We start from the raw sequence: 19,440 nt of genomic DNA on the forward strand, positions 1-19,440 counted from the left end.
TTTCTGCCTCATTGTTTCTGGGCTCATTTTATCCTCCTGTGTTCTTTGGAGAGCCAGTTTGCCTTGTTGGAGGAGTCCCGAAACCACAGTGAAATTCGCTTTGGCCTCCTCCCACTGACAGTCATCTCTGGGAGCTGTCTGGTGGGTCTGCCTTGCCCAGCCAGAACCCCGCTGGTCCCTCTGGTAACTCAGGTGTTTGGTAAATACACATTCTCCTGCTTTCCCTCTCGCTGAATCAGAACTGTTCTGGAGGCTGGGCCAGAGCAGCACAGTCACACTTGATCCTGAGCTTAGCGTAGTCCCTGGCATAGAAGGAGATCCTAACTAGGGATTATTGTTGCTGAATTAATCCTGTTTGCTGAATGCAAAAGGGAGAGCGCTCTGATGCGACAGGAGTGGTAGTGACCGGCCCCCTGTGTGCTCCAGCTCAGAGGCTTGCTCTGCCTGCCCAGAGAGGCCTCTTTTTCACAGCCATGGTGACTATCCCCTTGACTTGGTGGTCAAGTAGTTCTTACCATGAAGGGGAGTGGAACCTGGTAAAAGTTTGGTGACTGCGACGTTTTGGTCCCCTTGCTTTTTTACTTCCTCAGCAGGCTGCTCATAGCCAGGGTAAGGCTTTACTTGGTTATAAGGTTTAACTGCTGCCCTGGCTGGCGTAGCTCAGTGGATTGAGCGCGGGCTACGAACCAAAGCATTGCAGGTTCGATTCCCAGTCAGGGCACATGCCTGGGTTGCAGGCTACGGCCCCCAGCAACTGCACATTGCTGTTTCTCTCTCTCTCTCTCTTTCTCCCTCCCTTCCCTCTCTAAAAATATATAAATAAATAAAATTTTTTTAAAAAAAAGGTTTAACTGTTGCTGTATCCCAAAACCCTCCTGGGACAGCAGCTCAATGAACACTGTTGAAGGAATGAGTCAAGTCCTTTGTTTGTCCGGGTGACATATGATAAATCATTTCCCCATTCTGGGGTTCCCTTTTATCAAATCCTGAATGGTGTGTGTGTGTGTGTGTGTGTGTGTGTGTGTGTGTGTGTGTGTGTGTGTGTGTGTGTGTGTGTGTGTGTGTGTGTCTGTCTGTGTCTGTCTGTGTTGGGTGGGAGACAGGAGAGAGTGAAGTGAAACAAAGTGGGAGTTGCTGGTTGAGCTCAGGAAAGCTCCCTGACTTCCTGCTACCCAATTCGGCTGGCTGGGTGGACTTACTTACTGGACTCTTCTGAGTCCCACCCTGGACAGCCTTGACTACTGTTTCCCTCGGGGACAGGAGAAGCACTAGCTGATCCTGGGACACGTTTTCTTCCATCATATGTGTTCAGCAGCGGGAGGCTTGGGCTGGGGAGGAAGGAGGTAGACAGGCCAGCCTCCATCTCTATTTCAGTCCTTCTCTCTATGCACCCGATACACAGCAAAAGGATGTATCTACTGCAGTGATTTTCAACCACTTTCATCTCATGGCACACATAAACTAATTACTAAAATTCTGTGGCACACCCAAAAATATAAAATATATATTTTTTGCCGATCTGACAATAACAATAGGTATCATTTTGATTTGTTCACTCCAGAGGGCTACTCTTATTTTGGATGTTATCACTTTTTAATCTTATAATCTAATGGAAAAGAGGTCAGTGTCCCTGACTAGATAGTTAGGTATTGCATGTTTTAAAAATTTAAAAATTCTTGCAGCACACTGGTTGAAAGTCGCCGATTTATTGTAAAGACTCTCAGTAGAGACTCTTGCCTGGTCTCTCTGTAGCAGCTTAGATTTGTTGTTGTTGTTGTTGTTGTTGTTGTTATTGTTGCAAGTAATAAAATACCCAATAAAATGGTTTGTACAACTTCCGGTCAAGATGGCAGCACAGACAGACATGGCTTACCTCTTCACACAACCAAATCAAAATTACATCTAAAATATAGAAAAACCATCACTTAGAACCATCAGAAATCGAGTGGAATAGAGGTCTGACAACTGCAGAATTAAAGAAATCACATCTTTCCAGACTGGTAGGAGGCGTGCAGATGCGGAATGGGCTGGTTTCTCACCCACCTGTGGTGGATAAAAATTCAGGAGGAATATCTTCTCGGAGTGAGCAGGCCCAGCCCAACACCAGTGCCCTCCCCCCGCCCCCACCCCCCGGTTCCGAGCCCAGGGTTCTAGTGCCAGGAAGATAAGTCCCCATAATTTCTGCCTGCAGAAGCCAGTGGGGAGTGAGTTGGTGGAAGAAACTGCTAGAGTTCCCAAGCAGTTCCTCTTAAAGCACCCCCACACACATTGGCTCACCTACTGAGACTTATTCCCTCTGAGCACCGATATGGGGGCAGCAGCTTGAAAGGCACCAGCGGTGTACAGGGAGAAACTGAAATGGCTGCTGTCAAGGTGAGCAGAGGCCATTGTTCCTTTTCTAAGCCTTCCCCCCACAGAGCCAGCAAGCTGGTGCCGTATCTGAGCCTCCGTCAAACACTGTTTGACATGCCTGGGAGATTCCCACAGATTTTGCCCCACCCAAATTACTGGCCGGTCCAAGCTGCTTTTCCATGTGAATGGCTGGTCTTGGCTCATGCTTCACAACTTCCTAAATCTTATCAAGCAAGCAACATTTGGCTTCAGTGAGTCCCAGGCCAGCACTAGCAGCAACCGGCTTAGATTCACAGTTTGGCTATGCCTGGGAATCTTCCAGCCCAGCACAAGTAGCAGCCTTCTCAGATTGCTTTATAGCTCAGGTAGGGTGCCCCTGGTAAAACACAGGTGGGGCTGACCTTGGCGGGCACCACCTGGGGAAATCCCAGGGTCAGCACACCCACTGGACAGGTATAGACCATGTCAGAGCACCACCATGCTGCCTCTGCGTGGCTGATCCTCCACAGAGGGCAGAGGTTGGTGGCCAGTGGTTGCAGCCGGTCCATGCAGCTGACTGGCCTGGGTAGATCCCTCCCATTGATCTGCTAACAGCAACCAAGTTCAACTACAGGAGGAGGGTATACTCAGCCCACACAAAGGGTGCACCTCAATTATCCAACACGGGTGATAGGGGAGACTGTGCCACTGGACCCTATAGGATACCTACTACAGTAGGGCACACTACCAAGACAGAGAGTCAAAGCAGCTCTACCTAATATATAGAAACAAACACAGGGAGGTGGCCAAAATGAGGAGACAAAAAGAAATATGGCCCAAATGAGAGAACAGATAAAAGCTTTAGAAAAAACAAAATGGAGATAAGCAATCTATCAGATGCAGAGTTTGAAACACTCATTATAAGGATTCTCAAGGAACTTAATGAGGACCTCAACAGCATCAAAATATCCAGTCAGAAATGAAGGATTCACTAATTAAAATAAAGAACAATTTATAGGGAAACAACAGTACAGTGGATGAAGCCAGGAATCAAATAAATGATTTGGAACATAAGGAACCAAAAAAACAAGCAATCAGAACAAGAAGAAGAAAAAAGAATACAAAAAAAATGAGGATAGTATAAGTAGTTTCTGGGATAGCATGAAGAGGTTCAACATTCTCATCATAGGGTGCCAGAAGGAGAAAAGAAATAGCAAGAAATTGCAAATCTATTTGAAAAAATAGTGAAAGAAAACTTCCCTACTTTGGTGAAGGAAATAGACATGCAAGTCCAGGAAGCACAGAGAGTCCCAAACCAGATGGGTACAAAGAGGCCCACTCTAAGACACATTATAATTAAAATGCCAAATGTTTAAGATAAAGAGGGAATCTTAAATCAGCAAGGAAAAAGAAGTTAGTTACCTACAGGGGAGTTCCCATAAGACTGTGAGCTAATTTCTCAAAAGAAAGTTTGCAGGCTATAAAGGATTGGCAAGAAATATTCAAAGTCATGAAAAGCAGGGACCTACAGCCAAGATTGCTCTATTCATCAAAGCAATCATTTAGAATTGAAGGGCAGATAAAGAGCTTCCCAGACAAGAGAAAAACTAAAGGAGTTCATCATCACCGAACCATTATTATATGAAACGTTGAAGGGACTTATTTAAGAAAAAGAAGATCAAAACTATGAACAATAAAATGGCAAAAATATGTATCTCTCAACAGTTGAATCCATAAATCAAACTAAGCAAACAAGAAGAACAGAGACAGAATCATGGATACAGAGAATGTTTTAATTGTTGCCAGATGGGAGGGGGGTGAGGGAGAATGGGTGAGGAGGTGAGGGGATTAAGAAGTGCATGTAGGTAGCTACCGAATAGCCAGGGGGATGTAAAGTACAGCATAGGAAATGGAGCAGCCAAAGAACCTATGCATGACCCGTGGACGTGGACAATGGTGGGGGATTTCCTGAGGGAGTGGGGGGTGCTGCGTGGAGGAGGGCGAAGAGAGAAAAATCAGGACAACCGTAATAGCATAATCAATAAAATATAATTAAAAATAAAAATGGTTTGTACAAAAAAAGGTATGTATTTAATTATCTCACTTAACAGGAGGTTATAAGTAAGTGGTTCCAGGGTTTGCTTTTTTGCAATGAGGTTTCTTAAAAAAAATTGTGGTGAAATATATACAACAGGATTTACCATTTTAACATTTAAGGTGCAGTTTAATGGGATTAAGCACATTCATACTGGTGTACAACTATCACCACTATCCATATCCGGAATCTTTTCAACATCCCTAGCTGAATTCTGTATCCTCTAATCAATAACTCCCCACTGCCTCCCCGCCTCAACCCCCTAGTGACCTCTACTTTACTTTCTGTCTCTACCAATTTAACTATGCTAGGCACTTCATATAAGTTTCATCATGCAATATTTTTGTGTCTGGTTTATTTCTCCTAGCATAATATTTTCTAGGTGTGTTCATATTATAGGATATATTAGAAATTTGCTCCTTTTTAACAGTGAATAATATTCCATTGTATGAACATACTATGTTTTGTTTACCCAGTCATCCACTGATGGACATTCGGGCTGTTCTCCACCTTTTGGCTATTGCTGGAATAATGCCGCTATGAACATTAGTGTATAAATACCCAGTTGAGCCTTTGCTTCCAGTGCTTCGGCTCTAACCCAGACTTGGAATTGCTGGGTCATACAGTAATTCTAGGTTTAATGTTTCTGAGGGACCACCACACTGTTTTCCACAGTGGCTGCACCATCTCACATTCTCACCAGCGTTGCACAAGCAGCCGGTGTCTTCACAGCCTCACCAACACGTGTTATTTTGTTGTTTTTTTATATGTGTTCTTCGGAGGTATGTCTGTTCTCTAAATACTTTGCCCAGTTTTGGATAAGGCCTTTCTCTTTTTTTTCGCTATTGAGTTGAAGGAATTTTTTATACATTCAGGATATTAACCCCTTGTAAGATCTATGATTTGCAAACATTTTCTCCCCTTCTGTGGTTTGCCTTTTACTCTGTTAAAAGTATCCTTTGCTGTACAAACATTTTTAACTTTGATGAAGGCCAGTTTATCTATTTTTTCTTTTGTTGCCTGTGTTTTCGGTGTCATATCCAAGACATCATTGCTGAATCCAGTATCGTGAGGCCTTTACCCCCTTGTTTTCTTCTAAAAGTTATATAAAGTTATAGTCAGTGGTAGGATGGACAGAGCTCTCACAGATGACATAGTAATTACAGTGAAAGGTCAGGCTTCAGGGCAGGCTTTCTCAACCGTGCAATGGGGCCTGGTAAGGCTGAGGCCTCAGCAACTTCCTGTGACCTCCTTATGTTTAGCTCTTCAATCTATTTTGAGTTAATTTTTTTTACATGATGTTTAAGGTAAAGGACCAGTTTTCTTCTTGTGCTTGTTTAGATTTATTTCTGGGCTTTTCATTTTTAAGTTTTTTTTTTTTTTTTTTATCCTCTGCCTTCATCAGCCTAAGTGTGTTAGGTTTTTTGTTTGACTCATTGTCACAAAATTGCTGCCTCAGTACAACATATCATATCCTATATCCACATTCAAACACAAGACCCAAGGATGTGGGAGTGTGTGTTCCTCTCTTTTTCAATCAGGAACATTTCCCAGGAGTTCCCTGGCCCCAGCAGACTCCTTTTATGCAATGTTTCACAGAAGACAGTTTGTACCTGCTTATGAAAACAGATCATTACATTTTCTAGAATTTTGTGAGCTGGTTGTTAAATACTACTGCCCTTGAAATTGCCATGGTGGGAGCAGTTATAACACGGAACTCGATGAACACTACATACAAGACATTTTTTCCCCTAGGAGATTGGTTCACCAGCACACACTTGCCTGTAAGTCTTCCTAGTCAGAACTAGAGAATATGGCCACTCCTAGCTTAAAGAACTTGTGGAGGTATATATCATTTTCAGCCTCTCTCAAGGGAAGCAGACTTTGCTAGCAAGGTAGGAAAGGGAGAACTGGGGAAGTAGCTGTGGTGTTTGCCACTGGTGGCTCCCAAGGCTGGGAACTTTCTGAACTCACTTCAAAGCATGTCTTTGAAATGTCTCTGAGGACAGAGTGCTATGGCTCAGTGGTAGGATGGACAGAGCTCTCGCAGATGACATAGTAATTACAGTGAAAGGTCAGGCTTCAGGGCAGGCTTTCTCAACCGTGCAATGGGGCCTGGTAAGGCTGAGGCCTCAGCAACTTCCTGTGACCTCAGTGGGGGCTGTCCTGACACAGAGACTGTGAATAGCCAATAGACATGAGTCTTGGGTGCTGTGCTGACAGGAGGGAAGGAGCCCTGTGGGGCTGCTACAGGGGTGGGGGTCTTAGATGGTAGTAGAAGTGTTCCCTGAAGAAGAGCCAACAAAGGAAGGCTTGCCCTCCTTGGCCAGGAATTCCTTGCTGATCAGTCCATGGGTGGCCATGATCCTGAGGAGTCCATGGCGAAACTTCTGGCCAATGAAGGCATAGATGAGGGGATTGAGACAGCTGTGGAGGAAGCCCAGGATCTCGGTGGCATCCAGGGCTCGGCCAATGTCATTTCGGCGTTCACAGGTCTCCTCGATGATCCGGAGCCTCATGAGGGTGTCTGCCATCAGGACCAGATTGTAGGGCAGCCAGCAGAGCAGGAAGACCAGCACGACAGCAAAGATGACCCGCATGGCCCGGTGCTTCTGCCCCATGTGGGCCTGAAAGAGCGTGCTCAGGGTGAAGCCGTAGCAGAACAGCATGACCAGCAGGGGCAGGAGGAAGCCAAAGGTCTGGGGCAGGATCCGCATCACCATGCGCCATTTGGTTGTGTTGGCACCCATATCCTCGTAGCAGACTGGGCCTGAATCAGGTGGGTAGACGGTCTTGCGGAAGATAAAGATGGGCAGGGACAAGATCAGAGATAGTGTCCAGATGCCTAAGCATATGAACTTGACCCAGTGCCGCTTCTGAGTCAGTGTGCGTGTGGCATGCACAATGGCCAGGTAGCGGTCCACGCTGATACAGGCCAACAGTAGAATACCACTGTAGAAGTTGACTTCCTTCAGGAGTGAGACCACCCTGCACATGATTGTGCCAAAGATCCAGCCCGTTGTCTTGTAGGCAGCCCAGAAAGGCAAGGTGAAGGCAAAGAGCAGGTCAGCCAGGGCCAGGTTCAGCAGGTAGATGTCAGTGACAGAGCGGCTGACCCGGTTGTATAAGACAACCAGCATCACCAGGGAGTTTCCCAGCAGGCTCAGCAGGAAGACCAGGGCATAGATGGCCACCACAGCGTACTTGTTGATATCCAGAGATTCTGGTCGGCATGGGGAAGTTCCGGGAAAGGATAAAAAGTCTGTGTAGTTATAAGTGTAGTTATAAGCGTCGTCCTCATCCCAGACGAAATTGCTCCAGTCCAAGCTGTCTGAGTCATCCATTCTGTGGCCTAGAGAAGAGAGACGAGTGTTACTGCACCATGAAGTCTCCCCAGGTTCCAGCCTTTCTGCCTTGGATAGGATTTTTTGCATCAGTTTGTGTTACATGGCAGTAACTTTCCCTTCAGGGACTATTAGGGGCTATAACTCTAACGTTATGAGGCACATTTAGTGATAAATTGTATATTTCATGACAAGAGTATAGTTCCATTCAAAGGCAGAGAGAGGTTCTTAGCACTTTCCATGACATTATCATCACTCAAGTCACTGTGGAAACTTCCCTTTGGTTAATCTCTACAGAACCTGTTGTCTCAGATACCTCCGTGGTGAGCATCCCTGACTGTTGAGGCCGAGTTTAATGTCAGAAACGCGAGGTGTTGTTCAGTTCTCAATATGGGGGATTAAGCAGGCAATCCAATTGAGTTGGACCCTCTAAAAAGATCAAGGCTTAACACTACAGCTGAGAGATGAATCCCTTTGTCCAGCTTTCTGTAAGTTACTTAAAAAAAGAAGTGCTCTTGAAAAACTGAACAATAACAGCGTCGAGTTTCAGGATGCTTGAGCTAGAAGAAAGTTTACCCAGCATTGTTCTTTTGGGAGGCAGGAAGACTTCTCTGAGAGTATTTGTGTGGTTTGAAAAACTATACGAAAAGTCATAAGCAGGTGGCTGACTGATTCTCCAACTGGGCGGGCAGGGATGTAACCGATTACCTTGGGAGCTCTGGGCAGTCATATTCCACCATGAGGGAGCCAGAGAAAGCCAAGATGCTCCCAGATAAGGAGAAGGGATGGCAGGAAGCAGAGAAGGCAGGTGGAGACATATTCTCCTTGATTTGGTGGCTTCCCAGTCCTGGTGGGAACCCTTCTTGTCCTGCCAGTGCACGCCTTCATCCATTCCTGACTTCCCAGCGCATCCAGGTAACTCACCTCTGTTGTTGGTGCTGCCCTTGTTAGAGGATTAGTGGGCACCTTGCTGCTGGGGGGAAGTTGCAGCCACTGAACTATTATCCCAATTTTCAAAGAGTAAGTAGACTAAAGTAAACCAGCTGCAGAATTAGCTTCCTTTTGAACCACAAAATAAATAGCCATCGTGCCATTTCTTTATCATAAGGTATGAGCATCCTGTGACCATAGGCAAGTCTGTAACCCACCTTCAAATGGAACCCCGTGTGAAAGAGAGAAGATATAAAATAAAAGTCTCAGGAATTACTTCACCCTCATTGGGATGCTCATAATAAAAAAAAAACATGGACAATAACAATGTTGAAGAGGAATTTGTTCCCTTAAGTGCATCTCTGATCATCTGCTTATCTCTGTGATGAATCAGAGATGCACTTAAGGGAACAGATGACCTAGGAGAAGACCCACCTTTGAGAGAGAATGCCGATCACTGATGGGCACGGAGAGCTTCTGCCTGCAGAGAGGAGAACCCCACACCTATGAGCATCAGCTGTGAGAAGATAGGGCTGGGGACGCTGCAGAAACTTCCCTATGAGAAGAGGCAGCGGCAGGCAGTCATGCTTTACGGATAAGCCCTCATTCTGGACAGTCCAGTGCTCATCTGTGCTGGGGTCAGATGGCAGGTATATGGGTGAGCTCCATTCCCATGTGAGTCAGGACAGAAGTAGAGAACTCAGAAAAGGGAACCAGGCCACCAGGCCAGGGCGATGACCTCCGGCCACTGGCTGGGGTGGGGGTGTAGTGCGAGTGGTAGGGGGAATGTTCTGTTGTTGTTTTTTAACCAGTCTCTAGAGGTGATGATTTGGCAGTTAAAGGGAGAAACTAAGGAGAGGAAGGTAGGAAGATGACACTGTGAGATCCACTTTCTGACTCACAGGTACATGGTCTCCCTTGATTGTTACAAATAGATATGGTTGAGCTCCAGTGTACCAGTGAGAAGACAGACACAGTGAGGCTCAGAAACCAGTCCGTGGTCACAGAGCCTAGAAGTGCTGCAGCCCAAATTCCAAATAGTGTGAGTGGATCCAGAGGCTAGTTTCAGTCTGCAAACCTGCTCCTTAAAAAAAATCCCACCTCTGAGCTCTAGGCTCAGAGGAGGCCAAATGCAACTGTCTTCATTCATCCACATCCAGGGGATTCTGACACCAGCCCTCGCCAGCATGCCCCCTCAGTGCTACCCCAGTGAGATCGAAGTCGTGTACTGGAGGCTCACCAGTGGGGAAGTCAATGCCACGTCTGCCTTCGACGCCAAGATCAGCCCCCAGCGTCTGTCTCCAAAAAACATCGCTTTTGACATTGTCAAGGAAAAAGGTGATTGGAAGGGTCTGAGGATTGCAGTGAAACTAACCATTCAGAACACACAGGCCCAGTTTAAGGCGGTATCTCTGCCTCTGCCCTCACCATTAAAGTCCTCTAGAAATCACCAAGAGACAGAAGGAAACAGCAAAACGTTAAGCACAGTGGAAGTATCGCTTTTGATGAGATTGTCAGTATTGCCTGACAGATATGGAACCAATCTTTAGCTACAGAATTTTCTGGAACCATTAAAGAAATCCTGGGGACTGCCCAGTCTGTGACCTGGCATGTTGATGGCTATTACCCTTATACATGAGAGATGACATCAACAGCGGTAGAATGCTCAGCTAGTTAAGAACCACAACCAAAAAAAAATCATAACTCACATATTAAATATATTGGTAAGGTAAATTCTTGAGTTACTGTGAAGTCATCCTGTGTAGTTCACTCCCATTGCTTGATGTGTTATGCATTGATTTCTTGGCTGTTCCTTAAGCCCAGAATGAAAGAAACAGCCCTCTCAGGAATGATAAACCAAACTCCCGTGGGCTGGCTGGCCCCTACTGACTACCCAGGCATGTTCTCAGGGACCCAGCAGGAGATCCCCTCATCCAGCAAAACTGCCAGCCCCTGAATGACTCACAGTAGTTCGGAAAAAAACAGGGATGGGATGATTCTAGTTTATTTCATGAAAATGCTGTAAGATTCCACACGTAAAGCAATCTTTGTCACAGTAACAACAACAAAAACCAGTCATTTTAATATAGTTCCACTATTTTTTCTCTCTATGCATATCATTCACACATATTTGCATTTAATATATGGGACGAGGCACTCCACAGCGTCTGCTCCTTTCTCACACCTAACTTTGGCCAAAGCATGGAGAGCTGGCTGAGCTGGGAATGGAAGGGGGTGGGCATTGAGTTGCCCTCAGTGGTTTTTGGAGACAGGTGTAGCGGAGGAGGGCAGAAGCTCTCCTTTTGAAGATAGGAAGGTGTAAAGAGAAAGAATGAAGAGACCTAGGGGTGTGGGTGAGGCCCACCAGGGGTAGGGAAAGATGCCTGGAATGAAATGGAGGCTGGTGTCCAGGAAGACAGAGAACAGGGCTGGTCTGAGTGGCGAGAGGGGCGAGTGTTTCAAGACTTACCAGGGCTCTGGGCTTTTCACCTGTGGGATACCTCCCGGAGAGCAGATGTGCCTGACTGCAAGGGCGGTGGTGATGAGAACAGAGTGGAGGAAGTGAGTGGTGGATTAGATTGCTCAATCTGGGGTGGAGTCAACTGCGGGTGCATGATGCTCGTGATAACTTGAAAAATTAATTCTCAGGTCAGCTCTTTGATCACCTGATAGTTTATGGACTGGTAAGGTTCAAAGTAGGAAAGGACCTGTGGCATTTTCTAGCTAATATTTGCATTTCACAGATGAGGACACTGAGGCTCGTACAAAGGAAGTGATTGGCACAGGGCTGCTGAGATTTCTCTCCTCTTTGCCCTGATCTCAGCAGACCCTGCCCTGTCTGACTCTCTGCACACTCCAGATGCTTCGGGCTTCCCAGGGCTTACTCTCTCTCCTGAACATCTTTCATACCCGAAAGGGGAACAACTCACTAAGACAACGGAGAAGGAACTTAAGCTTCTGGACAGGCTGGTAGCTTTCTTCCTCGGACCTAATGCCTCTGGTCTCCACTCCACCCACCTCAGGAATCCTTAAAGCTGCACAGATTTCTTCTCTGCGCCGCCCTCCCATTCCACCTCTCCTTGTCTATTACCTCACTCCCCAAACATCTGCTTTGACCCTGAGAACCTCTTAGGGCATTTCTCTTTTTTCTTGGCTTGTGTCCTTGGGATTGGGTCTGCCATAGTTACCACCTTTGGAGCCAAGACCATCTAATCTGGAAAGAAAGCTTTCAGGTACAACTTAAAACCCTACCCAAGTCCAAACACATTTTTTGTAAACAGTGTTGACTGACACTAAGAACGTAGTTTGTCACATTTGCTATTGATTGCAATCGAAAGGATAAACACAGGCAGAGCAGTGAACACAAATTCACCTCTCCCTCCTCAGCCCTACCTAGCAACTCTTTCCCTCCACCACTCTGTGCTCCAACCTCTCGCCCAGTGAGTGCTCAGAGCCTGCGGCCAGCTCACCGAAGCTGCTTCCCCCTAGGAAAGAACCTCTGAGTCCAACTGTTTGGCAAACATTCCTTGTCACCTCCCTCTTTCCAATGTTTAAGAAGAATGCAATGACTCCTGGCCAGGTGATGCTAACACCAGAAGCTCTTACCCACGGAGAGAGGCAGGTGGGGGTGGCAGTCAAGAACCCTGGCAATAAAATGAGATTACCCAAAACGTAGTTAAAACGCATAGAAAGCATGGTGTTTGCTTTGATTGTTGTGATCATTATTATGGAAATAGTGTGTCAACTGATAGCATGCTGTCTCCCGATGTCCCCAAGCAAGACAAAGCAGTGGGTCTGCTGTCCAGTCTGACTTGGATGGACATTTTAACTCGCTCTGACCTGGGTAGCCGTAGTCACACGGGCTGTGCTGTTGGGTGCCTACGAGGGCCTAACTTCTGGAAAAGGCTTTTCAGAATCTGTATCATTTACTCCTCACAAAAAAATGCACTCACTCCTCACAAAGAAATGCACTTTCTGAATGAGGAAACTAAGATTCTAGGAGTTAAGCAACTTACCTAGGATGACGCAGATGAACTGGGTGTTAAGCAGTTTTAAAAGGTTTTTTTTTTTTACCTGACCTCAAACCTTGTATTTTTGTCCACTTTAACAAGGGGCTGGATCCCAGCCTGAGTTTTCCGAGCTTTGTTAGGTATTACTCTTTCCCAGACAACGGAACACAAAAGGTATAGAACAGGGAGCCCAGATTTGACATTTCTCAACTCACCCACTTCTTGATTTTCATTAGGTTGATTTCATTTCCACTGACCTCACCACACGCATGTTGACGGTGGTGAAGTGAATAAAGAACCAGCTCGCAATCCTGGTTCTGCTGTTAACGATTCGTGTGAGCTTGGACAAGCCTCTTGTCTCTGAGCCTTGATGTGGGTCATTGAAAAAATAAGGAGATTGTGATGGGGGAACTCAGGAGTTGAAAATGTTTTAGCTTCTAGATGTAGTTAATAGGCTTGGTAATTAATGCGCGTAGAAAGTTGTTGTTCCAGGAACCAGAACTTCTGACCAGACTGAGCCTGACTCCAGGAGACCCACAGCAATTGAACCTTTGTGCCCCAGCAGGACTGCAGGTGATCAAGATGGAACCTGAGCCGTTGTGCTGCGGGGAGAGAACGCCCACCACTCAGGACACAGATAAAGAATCACCAGTCAGCAGAGGAGAGGGTGCTAGGAAAGTCTCCGGACTGCAACTTTTATCTGATTAACCTTTTCCTCTGAATTCCAAACCCCTTACCTACTTTTTCTCTGAACTCTAAACCTCTTACCTACACTCTCTTAAGGTCGGCTTGAGATGAGACATAAGACAGTTTTTAGGGTACATAATGGGCCATCTTCTCAGATTGCTGGCCACTTAAACAAAGCACCCGTAAAGATTCAATCTTTGTCTCTGCTGATTGGTTCTCATAGTGACAGGCAGCACGAAAGCTGACTTTCCCACTTTCAATTGTTCCAGATCTGGACTGTCTGATATGATAGCTACTAGCCACATGTGGCTACTTAAGTTAAAATTAATTGTAATAAAAAATTGAGTTCCTCAGTCATATCAGCCATATTTCAAGGGCTCAATAGCCACACATGACTAGTGGCTATCCCATTGGATAGTCAGATATAGAATCCTTGTGTTATTGCAGAAAGTTCTTTTGTGCTGTGCTATTCAGGTGATGGCGGTTATCTCTTTAGTTCTAAGAGTCTGCATGTCATCACCTCAGTTCTCAGAAGACTCAGACCAAACTTCCCAAGTCCCTTCCATCAGAAATAGGTCCCCAGAAGTTCTAAGACTGAAGAGCTCACCTACCTGCTGGTGCTGCTACAGCTGCTGCTATTACTGAAGTGGCCTTTGATACTTCTGCTGTGACTCAGGGCTTGGGAGCAGTCAGGGCTGTTGGACAGGAAGAAAGTGAACCAGACTTTATGGGGAAACTTCTGAGCCAGAGTTGCCAAAGGGGAAATCCAAGAGGCCCACCAGGGGAGGCGTTCCCACCAGGGGAGGAGGAGTTCCCACAGAGGAGCAACAGGTCTGTCCTAGCACTCTGACTCCAGGCCAAGGAGATTCCGTATCAGCCCTGGGGATGTTCATGCCTTCCTGTCTAATGGCTTCCGGAGGAGACTGCTAGTCTGAAGGTGGAAGTTTGCCTAGTCCCTCTGTGTCTCTGAGAGTCTTGAACCCCGACTTCCTTCTTTAAAAGGAAGATGTAGGCGACCCCAGCTGACAGACTTGCCTAAACTCACATGTGCACTTTCTTCCTTCTTTCTAGGGTCAGCATGACAAATGTCATGACAAATGTCCCTCTCCCGTCTTTCTGGTGATTTCCTGCACCTGGCTGTGGGACCCACCGCCTCTCACATTCTTGAGGATCCTGCCTCCTGGCCCTTTCCCTTCAACAACCTTCTTTCCCCTTTAGCCCCTGAACTTGCTTATGCCCTTCTCTCCTTCCCCTGTTCTAGGTCCCATTTAGCTACCATTCCCCTGTGCCCTCCTTCTCATATGCAAACTTTTTGACAAAGCAGCTGTCTCTACTTTGCCAGCTCTCGTTCACTGTTTAACCCACTGAAACTAGCTTCCTTCCTACTGTTCTGCTGAAACAGCTTTTGCTGGGGTTACCAGTGACTTCTGGTTTACTAGATCCAATAAACCCTTCTCTTCAATAAAACTGCCTTAATGTTATAAAAATAAAGCATGCATATTGCCATGAATATAGGTGAAACAAAAGCCTATAAAATAAAACTTGAAAGATTCTCTTCCATTCCTCCGTTCACTTACACCTGTCTTTCCCCAGACTTCCCCTGTGCGTATACAAACACATTTTCTTTCCTTCCTTAATAAAAATGTACCATATTTAACTAGTCATATTTTATGCACCATAGCAATTTATTTTCTGCATCTTACCATGGACTTATTCCACATCAGTACATAGAGATCACCTCACTTTTTTAAAAATTTGAATTTATTGGGGTGATACTCATTCGCAAAACAATACAAGTTTCAAGCGTACAATAAAACATCCTCTGCACATCACATCATGCGCCTGTCACCCCAGGCAAAGTTTCTTTCCATCCCCGTTTTCTCCCTTTGCCCCCTGCCACCTCCCCCTCGCCCCTCCCCCCCTCTGGCCACCACCACACTGTTGTCTGCATCTATGTGTCATGTATGCACGTTTTTTAGCTAATCCCTTCATCTTCTTTCATCCAGTCCCCCTACCTCGCTCCCCTCTGACAGCTACTAGTCTGTTCCGTGTGTCCACGCCTCTGTTTCTATTTTGTTCGTCAGTGTATGTTGTTTATTAGAGTCCACATGTAAGGGAGATCATATGGTGATTGTCTTGCTCTGACTGGCTTATTTCACTTTATCTCACTCTTTTTAATGACGACATATTGGACCATGGCATGCATGTATCATGATTTACTTGATAATTACCTTATAGATGGACATTTATGTCCTTGCTATGAGCTTCTTTGGATGCAGGTCTTTGGAACATGTCTAAGTGTTTCTGTAGCTTTATCATTTTTCAGGGGCATATCTGTGCATGTTTCAGTTTTGATCAGTAAGACCACATGGCCCTTCAGAAAGATTGTGCCCGTTTATCCTACCACCATCAGCTTATAAAAGGGCCTGACATCCTCTCTGCTCATACTACTCCGTGTTTGTCAGCTGCGGTAAACTAGGTATTTTCTCTCAGCCTGCTCTAGGCTTTTTAACTTTTACTTATGGTGAAATGGTCACTGTTGAAGCCCTATCTCGTCTGGTCTCTGCATCATTTAATCCCACTGACCCCATTCTCTTCCTTTTCCTGACCCTCTCTTGGTCTCATTTGTTGCTTCATTATCAATTCATCCCTGAACTTGGATGTTTCCGGGGTTCTGTCTTAGTCCTCTTCTCTACCTGCTTCCCCCAGGCCAGCCCACCCCCTTCTTTGGCTTTCGTGACCACCCAGTTCACCAGTGACTCCCATACCTATAGTTCCCAACTTCTCTTCTAAGCGCTCTCCTCCGCCCCCACTCTCACATGCACTTACCTCGTGAAGTCCCCCCTGAGGTTCCGTGGATGCCGCAGACTCCGGGCGCTTTTCCTCCGGAGTGCGCTCTCTTCCTCGTGGCGCTCCCCCGCCCTCCCCTCCCTCTTCCTATCTGCCAGACTCTCTCTTTAACATCTCTCTTCACCACATGGCCAGGAGTTATCTCCTCACCACCTTGCCTGACTGCGTTAGGCAACACTTCATTCTCTCTCCTCCAAGCTACTGTCAGGCGGCAGCTGTGGATTCCAGAGCTGGGCTGTCTGAGTTAGGGTCCCGGCGACGTCACTTATGGGTTGTAGAACTTGGGCAAGTTATTTAATCTCACTAGGTCTCAGTTTCATCAACTGTAATATTATGGGGACAATGAGGACACCTACTGTCACGTGGATTAAATGAGTCCACATTTGCAAAGCACTTAGAATGGAGCTTGGAGGTGTTGGCTGCTGCTGCTGCTGCTGCTGCTGTTACTACCACTGTTCTAAGTGCTCTCTGCCTCCAGTCTTCCCTCCACTCTGCCACCTGGACAATCTCCCTAAAGCGTCAGCTGGATCACGCTCTTTTCCTCTTACGACCCTTCAAGGACCCCCATTACCCTCAGCGTCAGACTCCTGACTCGTGCACCTAAGGCTTCTGTGCCTGACCCCTGCGCACTTCTCCACCTCGTTTCAGGCCACACCTCCTTGAACCCTGAACTTCGGCCACAGGGAACCATGTGCACTTCCCCCAGGAACTGTTCAGGAGGACCTGTTCAGGACCTGTTCAGCAGGCCCTGAAGAGGACCCCCAGGGTCCTCTTCAGGGCCTGGCACGCAGTTCCTTCCCCCTGGCATGCTCTTTCCCACTCTCTTGGTCTGGCCGACTGTCCCATTTCCTTTCACACTCAGCCCAGTGGTCACCGCCATGGACTGCTGCCCCGTGCTCTCTGCACCCCTGGGCTTCCTCTATCACATCTTCAGTTACAGGGTTTTGTGATCATCTGTTTGGCTGATTCCTACTCATCACCGTGAGGTTTGTGAAAGCAGGTATTGTGTGTGTGTGTGTGTGTGTGTGTGTGTGTGTGTAAAATCTCCGCATCCCCAAGCCAATCAGTGTTTGGCATACCCTAGGTGTGTAATACAATTTTCTTGAGCACTGAATGAATTGACAAAGTGGGGAAACTGTCGTATGTTGGAACATCTGAGCGATGTCTAATTAAAGAAATAACTGCCGGCCAGATTTCCCAGGGCACCCCCAGCCTCTGAGCATGTTGTAGTCCCATCAACAGCAACAATCCACATCGTACTGGCTCAGACCCGTGTGCTTGCACAGGGCTTCATCCCTTCAGAAAGTGCTCCTCCCCAGCAACTTGGAGAGTTTGTTGGGGGCACCTCCCACGTGCTTCTGAGTGCTGCTGTGTTAGACATGTGGCCTGGAGTCACTGCTGAGGGTCTTGCACCCTCGCAGTGTCATGCTCTGGGGTGGTTTTGTGCCGGAGTGTCCCCAAGTTCTAACGAGCTTTTCCAGGGTCTCTGTGGAGCTCCTGTGCTCTCCATTGGACTTGGTGGGGACTCTCTGGGGAGTGGTGTACAGCTGGCTCCCAGCATTGCTCTTCCCTCTCTCCCAGCCAAGGGTACTTCTCCCCCGTTCTTGGCCCCTGACTTCCTTCTGATGAGTTCTTGTCTAGTAGTATCTTGCTTCCTCTTTGAACATAGGCTTCTGCTAGGTCCCCTCTCCTGCTTCAGCTTATCAGGCAGGTCTCAACACCATGCTGGAGTTCCTGCTGAATATGATGTCTCCAGCTCTGGTAAGAACCCTGCCCTAATAAAAGTATCAGAGCAAGTAGGACTTTCAGAAAGAGACCGCTGCCCTTCAGGGTAGGGTGATGCTTTTGCCCTGATCGCTCTGGGAGTCCCAGCTCTGCTACTAGCCCCCGCCCCATGCCTGCTCTCTCCATCCCTCACCCCCCCTGCCCCACCACCCCGAGGCTGATGCTGCTAAGGAGAAGTTCTCACCAACTCTCCAGGGCAGGAACTGCTCTTGCAAAACTGTTGCTCCATGAGTGGCAATGGGATGCAACTCTAGGTGGTTCTGACCCCAAGAGGTGGTCCACAGGCTCTGGTCGGAGCCCGGAGTTGACCAACCACCGCAGAGCTGCTGATAGTTGCGTGAGGCGGGGGGAACGGGGACAGTGTGCATGCCTGCCTGGGGCCTCGGAGTCTGCCCCGGAGCCTAGGTATTAGGGCAGCAGATTGCCTTGTTATAGGGTGGGGCTCACATTTTTTTTCAGAAACACCGCAACTGGGTGCCCGGTGAATGACACAATTTGTGTAAGACTTCTTGGGCAGTCAGAGGATATGAACTTTCACCATGGAGCTACATGAGTCCGCATCAACCGTCTTTATTCAAGCCTGGCTAAGTGAGCACTGCACAGAGAGTCACCTGGACCCCACCCCTCCCACCTGCCACTCTCAACTTGGGACCGTTCAATTCACCACTGTGGCTGGAAGGGAAGGGTGGAGAGGCCCAATTTCGATGTCTGTGCCCCCTCTCCTGCCCACCAAACCGGATACCCTGGGGAGCAACGGCGATTCTCGCACGCTGCTAGTGGGAGGGTACAGCATACAGTCTACAGTCTCTTTAGGAAATAACTCAGCAGTTTCTTAAACACATACTCAAAACAGGACCCCATCATTTCCTCCTCGGGTATTAACCCATGAGAAAAACAGGCATATGTCTACACAAAGATTCGTACACAGATGATGATAGGAAGCTGATTTGTAATAGCTTCAAGTTGGAAACAACCCAAATGTTTAGCAGCAGGTGAAATGTGTGGACAAATTGTGGTACATCCATGCGGTGGCACCCTACTCAGCAGTACGAGGGAACTATGGGTATGTCCAGTAACATGGAAGAGCCTCAAAGTAATTATGCTGAGTGAAGGAAGGCAGACGGTGTGCTTCCATTCACATAAAATTATATATATGTGGACATATATAGTCTAGAAAATGCAAGCTGGTTTCTAGTGACAGAAAGCAGGTCAGCGGTTGCCTGGGGATGGGGAGAGGAGCGGGGTGGGAGAGATCACAGAGGGCATGGGGACACTTGGGGGCTGATGGATGTGTTCATTCTTTTGAGTACGGTGATGATTTCATGGGTATAAATTAAAGTCAAAAGTCATCAAATTGTTCAATTTATGTGAAGTGTATTATATGTTAGCAGAACCTCGGGAAAGCTGT

The 19,440-nt window shown here is 47.0% G+C and overlaps 1 protein-coding gene across 5 annotated transcripts; it reads right to left on the reverse strand.

Moving 5' to 3' along the window:
- Positions 1-4,361: 4,361 nt before the first annotated feature.
- On the reverse strand, positions 4,362-16,838 carry LOC123829677 (C-X-C chemokine receptor type 2-like). 5 transcript variants are annotated; one of them, XM_045855573.1, is made up of 4 exons: positions 16,227-16,838; positions 14,009-14,092; positions 12,926-13,076; positions 4,362-7,778 (listed from the first exon to the last, which is right to left on the reverse strand). In XM_045855573.1, the coding sequence occupies exon 4, from the start codon at positions 7,768-7,770 to the stop codon at positions 6,691-6,693; it is 1,080 nt and encodes a 359-aa protein (XP_045711529.1). In that variant the 5' UTR covers positions 7,771-7,778; positions 12,926-13,076; positions 14,009-14,092; positions 16,227-16,838; the 3' UTR covers positions 4,362-6,690. The 5 variants fall into 5 exon arrangements, with proteins under 5 accessions (XP_045711529.1, XP_045711525.1, XP_045711527.1 ...); XM_045855569.1 differs by lacking the exon at positions 12,926-13,076; XM_045855571.1 differs by lacking the exon at positions 16,227-16,838 and having other exon boundaries at positions 14,009-14,313.
- Positions 16,839-19,440: the final 2,602 nt, after the last annotated feature.

The sequence above is a fragment of the Phyllostomus hastatus genome, unplaced genomic scaffold (genome assembly GCF_019186645.2).
Source record: "Phyllostomus hastatus isolate PE091 unplaced genomic scaffold, TTU_PhHast_1.1 phas_contig_137, whole genome shotgun sequence".
NCBI classification, from domain to species: domain Eukaryota; kingdom Metazoa; phylum Chordata; class Mammalia; order Chiroptera; family Phyllostomidae; genus Phyllostomus; species Phyllostomus hastatus.